General features: G+C 44.8%; 1 protein-coding gene across 1 annotated transcript; it reads right to left on the bottom strand.

The window, feature by feature from the left end:
- Window positions 1-3,015: 3,015 nt before the first annotated feature.
- Window positions 3,016-4,974, bottom strand: LOC127331948 (peroxidase 2). Its single transcript, XM_051358182.1, has 2 exons — window positions 4,142-4,974; window positions 3,016-3,958 (listed from the first exon to the last, which is right to left on the bottom strand). The coding sequence occupies exons 1-2, from the start codon at window positions 4,946-4,948 to the stop codon at window positions 3,215-3,217; spliced, it is 1,551 nt and encodes a 516-aa protein (XP_051214142.1). The 5' UTR covers window positions 4,949-4,974; the 3' UTR covers window positions 3,016-3,214.
- Between the last annotated feature and the right edge of the window lie 1,186 nt (window positions 4,975-6,160).

Genomic DNA, 6,160 nt, shown 5'->3' with positions numbered 1-6,160 from the left:
TTTAATCCTTTAAAAGTATTTTTAATTTATGTTCTATGTGATGTACCATTTTGTTCCCAGATGATAATAATGTGTTCCTTTCATTAACAAAGATTTTCTCCCCTTCATTACGAAAACTAGTTTCACAACATTTTTTTGTTTCTGGTTGTTTTCTTCTTTTGTTCCCTGTGATTTACCTTTTTGTTACAACAAAAATAATATCGGTATTCTTAGCTAACAAATATGTTTTCCAATTATTTCAAAAAAATTAGAAAATATATAGTGAGTTGTTCCTTTGTTGTCAAAGATTAGTTCCTTTCATTCCGAAAATTAGTTTCACAAACACTTTTGTTCCCTGGTGTGTTTTCCTTATTCCCTTTGATGTTCGCTGTTGTCCACTAGTATATAGAGAGTTGCGTTCATAAATGTTTGTTCTACTTGTATGATAAAATTAGTTCCACACATGATTTTGCTCCTATGTGTATTTTTCTTGTTCCCTCCAATGTTCTCTTTTGTTCCCTAGTGTATCATGAAACTTTGTTCTATCGTAAGTATTTATTCCTTTCATTCCAAAAAATAGTTCTAGTCTCTTGTTTGCGAGTATATTTTTCCTTTTTTCCGTGTGATGTAATATGTTGTTTCCCACCTCAGTTTTAGCAATTTAGAAGACGATGAGCATCTAGAAGAATTAATTAAAGGATTAGCTGATTCTTAGCTAGCTGAGTACTAGCCATTGCATGAAGGTCCGATTGTCCCGCGCCAACATTTTTGTTTTGTCGCTGGTCGACCTGTATTTTGCGTGTTTGAGCCGTTTATTATTATTATCGGGCCTTTAGTGTTTTTCGTTCATGGTTTGATTGTGTTGTCCAAGGCGTTACAATGTTCTAGTCGTTCCCCATTTCTGCCAGGTCAGGTATTCAGGCCACGAGAAAACATTGAGGACGGTGAGGCTAACGGACGGTGCACCGACGCCAGCTATCAGAAGTATCACTGCTTGCCTGGAGCGTGCGTGCGTGGTCACTCGACAAGGCGGAGGATATTCGTCGCCACGGGAGGCCAAAGTGAGTAGAGCTCGGATTTGTGACCGTCGAGCAACATCAGTTCTACAATCAAGAGGTAAAGGAAAAGATCCATTCAATCCCACGTGCGCCTTCTACTTCCCTCGTAATGACGTGAATGGTAGCTAGGTATTTTTGTAGTTAGGGTTATTTTTTGTCCTTAACTTTCAATAGGGGGTTCTAGTAGTTGTTGTGGTTGTTCCTTAGGCACATGATTAGTTGCTAGAATGGAATTTTTCATGATTATGGTGTACAAAACCCCTTAGTTCTAATGTGTCTTCTGTTTTTTTTGCTTTAGTTCATTAAGCTGAATACTATGCTAGGAATCAGATTTGTAGCTAAGAGTTGTTCTCTCAATTGCAGCAGGGTTGCAACCATGAACTCTTTTTTCCTCCGTGTCACAAATTTGTAGCTTTTGCATTTTTCTCCTCACTTACAACCTGGTTAGACTGAGTGATTTTCTCTCAATTGTAATATGGAGCTTTCTCTCTAGGTTCTCACCTAGCGGAGAACTAACTCATTGCTCAGTCAAATCGAAAACCAATAGAATTGCATCGTGATTTGTGCATTCTATGAGTTTCTGGTGGAGATGCAAATGTGATTTTTAGTTGGAAGTGGGGTTTTAACTCAAATTTTTAAGTTGCAAGTCGCGTTGCAACTGAGAATTTTCTAGTTGTAAGTGGGGGTGCAACTGGAATTTTTCAGTTGCAAGTTGAGTTGCAACTGAGAATTTTCCAGTTGCAAGTGGGGTTGCAATTGGGATTTTTCAGTTGCAAGTCGGGTTGCAACTATCTTTTTCAGTTGCAAGTCGAGTTGCCACTGAGATATTTTCCAGTCGCAAAGACGAGTTGCAACTAAGATTTTTTAATTACAAATCAGCTTATGAGAATGACATCACTTGACTCAGAACTAAGTTAATTCTAAGTCAACTGAAAATTAGTCACAATGCTATGAGTTGGAGTAATTGCAACATGGGTTGGAATCGAGAGCCTTTTCATCTTTCAAGCGAGAGCTTTTCCTCAACTTTTTTGCTTTTTATTTTTAGTTGCAAGTGAGAGTTTTTTTTGTCTCAAATATGCAATATGGTTGCAACTGAGAGCTTTTTGCACAAGAGGGTGGCAATTTATCTGTTATCCCCTCCCTTGCAACACGGTTGCGCCTGAGAGAATTTTCTCTCAATTGCAACAAGGGTTGCAACTGAGCTTTTCTCCCAATTGCAGCAAGGTTGAAACCAAGGTATCATCTCTACCAAATCATCGAAAAGTTGGTTACAACAATTAATGACCTTGAAGCACAAATAGTAAGCCATACATCTATTATCATGTCAGTTTAATTATTAAAGTTTTCACTTATTTATTAAAGCACACATAATAAGCTTTTCTTCAACTCTTTTGTATTTCTTTTTATCAGAACATATAGGAAATTGAGTTTCAATAGAGCAATTGTGTTGGTATTACTCAGGGTCTCATTTGCAACCTATGTGTGTTTACTGGTGGTTGTAGCCTTGAAGTTTTGCCTTGCCGATTTTACACTGAGTGGCTAGGCTTTGCGTTGCTTACTTTACACTGAGATTTGTCACCTTCAAGTTTCTTGTCTCAAAAAAAAAGTTTCTTGTTAGCTATTTTATGGACAAAATTGTGTGCAACAGCATAAGGCCCCAATCTAAAGGCAAGCCCAAACAACTCAACAACAAAGCCAAGAACTTGACAGCAAGCCCAACAAAATTAACAGAACAAGAAGACGACCCAACTATATAGGAGGGGAAACAAGGCTAAATTCACATCCACAAAAAAACAGATGTCATTTGACTGGGCCCTAGAGAGACCCATTAATTAATGATCGTTAAGATCCGTCAAGGAGAAAAATACGGCCCCATAGCAACAATGGATAGAACATACGAAGTTACGATCCCTCTATACTAAACCTTATATATTTCAAGTTTTTATATATATATATATATATAATTGCACATACGCCAAAAAATAAAGTAATTACTAAATCCAACAAGAACTATGAACCTATCTTAGCTATATATGCACTGGAAACGTAACAAAAAGTATCACCAACTCGGCAACTCCCTGCGAACGGCAATACAGCATGCATGTGCCGAAATGTGGCACCAACCAATTCATAAGATCGGCTCACGACAAAGATCAACGACCTAATTAGTCTCCGCACTAGTTGATGATCCAGCACTTCTTCCGAATCTCGCCGTCGGCGCTGGTCTTCGCCCCAACGCCGCCCATCTTCACCATGGCCGCCACGAACTTGCTCTCCCACAACCCAAGAACAGACGCATTATCCATCACCATCTTGGCCGTCTCGTTCGAGGACATAAGCGCTGCGTCGGAGCCGAGCAACACGTCATGGCTGATAACGTCCCTGTAGTACTCCCGGTCCAGATCATCGGGCGTCTTGTAGTCCTGCGCCGCCATGCCGCCATACCCGCTGCACTGCTTGCGCAGATACGCCGCGTACCCGGGGTCCATGTCGGAGGAGTTGGACGTTAGGCGGTCGGAGAAGGAGGAGCAGCTGGAGCGTCCGACGGAGTGCGCGCCGGAGAGGGTGACCATGTCCTCGAGGCTGAGCCCCTTGGCGGCGAAGCTGTCGTTGAGCTGCTGGACTCCGTAGAAGGGTGCGGGCAGGTTAGGGACGGTCTCGTTGGCCAGGGAGATTCGACCGTCATATCGGCCGGCCGGCATGGCAAAGTCTGCTGTAAGGTTGGTGAGGAAGTATGTGGCATCGCGGCCGGCGAAGGCGAGGATGTCGGAACACGAGACGACGCCCGGGCAGAGCTCCTCCAGGGTAGACTTCGCCGCGTCGATGACATCGAAGCCGCGGAGGGTCAGGTTCGGCCTGCCGAGCCGCTCCGTCGCTTCGTCGGAGCCAGTCGTGTTGAGGAGTACCGAAGCGTCGCACCCCTGCATCATCACATGGTGACAGCATGTAAGAATATGGCATGCTAATTCTGCAGTTATACATTGTATATATGCATGCATGTGACGCGTTTTCATGGACTCTGATATAATCAAGCTGTGCAATGAGTCATGGTTAAATTTCATTCTTTTCATGTATGATTAGGAGAGATGATGGGTGAGATTTACCCGGACGAAGCAGTCATGGAAGAAGAGACGGATGAGCCCTGCGCCAGTTCCGCGGTTGCTGTCGATGGCCTTCTTCACTGCTTCCCTGACAATTGCTTCCGCATTTGGGCAGGAAGTGCTGTAGTGGTCGACACTGAGACCAGAATCAGGTCCAGGACTTGGGCTAGGAGAATCAATAGGTGAGTTTGAGGTAGGAGGATAAACGGCAGGCGCAGGGCCATATGCACTCGGGCTAGGGCTAGGGCTAGGAGGATAAGACGACGGAGTTGGGGTAGGAGGATTGGTGTGTGGGCTTGGAACTGGGCTGAGGGAGCTTGGGCTAGAGCTAGGAGAATTGGTGGCAGGGTCCGTGCTCCGTGGACTGTGGCTGGGAGGATATGCTAGTTGGCTAGGGCTCGGGCTCTGAGGGCTTGGGCTTGGACGATATGATGGCTGGCTAGGGGTCGCCAGAGGCGAAAATGTGTGTTGGCTAGGGCTCGGGCTACGAGGATAAGCAGGTGAGCTTGCGCGGGGTGGATATGTGGGCGGAGTTTGGGTTGACACGCTTGGACTAGGGCTAGGCAGGTACGTAGGCGCGCTGCTCGGTGCCATCGAAGCAGGAGGATAAGCCGGCGAGCCATGGCTTGGTACACTTACATCAAGCGTAGGAGGATAAGCAAGCGGGCTCGGGCTAGGGCTCGCACCTGGTGGATAGGTGACGGTTGGGGTTGGGCTCTGCGGGCTTGCGCTGGGAACAGAAGCAGGGACGCTTTGGCACGACACGGTACCGAGCAACGCAAGCAGAGTGAGGGCAGCGAGCTTGGCCATCTTTGCTAGATCGATAGTCTCTTTGTAATCTCTGAACCTTATTTTCGTCAAACCAGGCACCAGAAAGTGTGTTATATAGCTCCGGGAGGCCGGGCGCGCGGTACGAGAGCGTACGCGGAATGTCTCCGCCAGTTCAGGGTCTCCTCCCACGTTACGACGGACGTGAGGTCAAAGACTGGAACATGGCATTATGCTCAGTTGTACACGTCGTAGATACTAATTGTGGTTCCCTGCTCAAGCGGCTTGCCCAGCCGCGTCTGATTGCGTAGCTAAACTGGCCGGCGCGCAATCATTCTCCACCATTCTGCGGAGAATACAAGAGAGAATCGCGGTTCTGTATTGCAGCTGTAACGCGGCAGTGATATGTATATATGTAGACTGTACTACAGTGCAAGAAATTCAAGCAGTTAGGATATAAATATATCTGGAAAATTGATTGATCACACTCCACCGGCCATTCAGAGCCATCTATTTCCTTAATGAAATTGTATATATCCCTGATGTCGGTGTCAGCGTGTAAGCATCAACAACATGTACTACAGCTGTTGTTGCTGTGTGGGAAGAGTTGCGGCACCGGCTTGTAGCAGAGCTCCAATTGTCCCAGTACTGATTTTCGTTGTGTTATGGCCCAACCAGTGGTTGCATAATTAATTTTGTTTAGGTTTGCTTGTGGCGGTGGGGGTGCTGTTCTGGGGGTGCTCACATTGTTTTCTTGTCCCTATTCGCTTCCACACTCTCTCTTTTTTACCAAATTTATTGGTACCACTAGTGTAAAAGCTTTGTTTTGTTCATTAATTAAGAAAAGGATGTCCGGTTAACTTGAGGAAAATCGGAAGAAATTTAATACAACTAGGGCAAAACCCACCTGATCGAACACCAACACAACAGTATAGGAAAACTGAATAGATTCGTTTAAGTGTGCCTTGGAATAGGCGGTGAAGGACCGGATAAGTACATGATTGAGTTATTGCAAGCTTGGAAGAAACCAAAAAGCGATAATGGTTCGGCATATATCTCCACCGACCTGATTCATAAAGTTGTCTAGATGAGGGTTGCTCTTGAAGGATTCTAGTTGTCGAACATGTAGTGGCTTTGTAACACACACGCAACTTGATCACCGAATTTCCAACAATCTTTGTGCAACTGTTTCTCTTACAAAATGAAAGTAAATCCCAATATGTTTTGTTCTTACATGAAACCCATGATTGGAAG

The sequence above is a fragment of the Lolium perenne genome, chromosome 2 (genome assembly GCF_019359855.2).
Source record: "Lolium perenne isolate Kyuss_39 chromosome 2, Kyuss_2.0, whole genome shotgun sequence".
NCBI lineage: Eukaryota > Viridiplantae > Streptophyta > Magnoliopsida > Poales > Poaceae > Lolium > Lolium perenne.
This window is presented reverse-complemented; position numbering and strand designations above follow the sequence as displayed.

What these genes read in the sequence shown, in the direction of transcription:
- LOC127331948 (XM_051358182.1), bottom strand. Translation starts at nt 4,948, where the DNA reads ATGGCCAAGCTCGCTGCCCTCACTCTGCTTGCGTTGCTCGGTACCGTG. An exon ending in TCCATGACTGCTTCGTCCGG is followed by an intron (nt 3,959 to 4,141) that starts GTAAATCTCACC and finishes GTGATGATGCAG; the next exon opens with GGGTGCGACGCTTCGGTACT.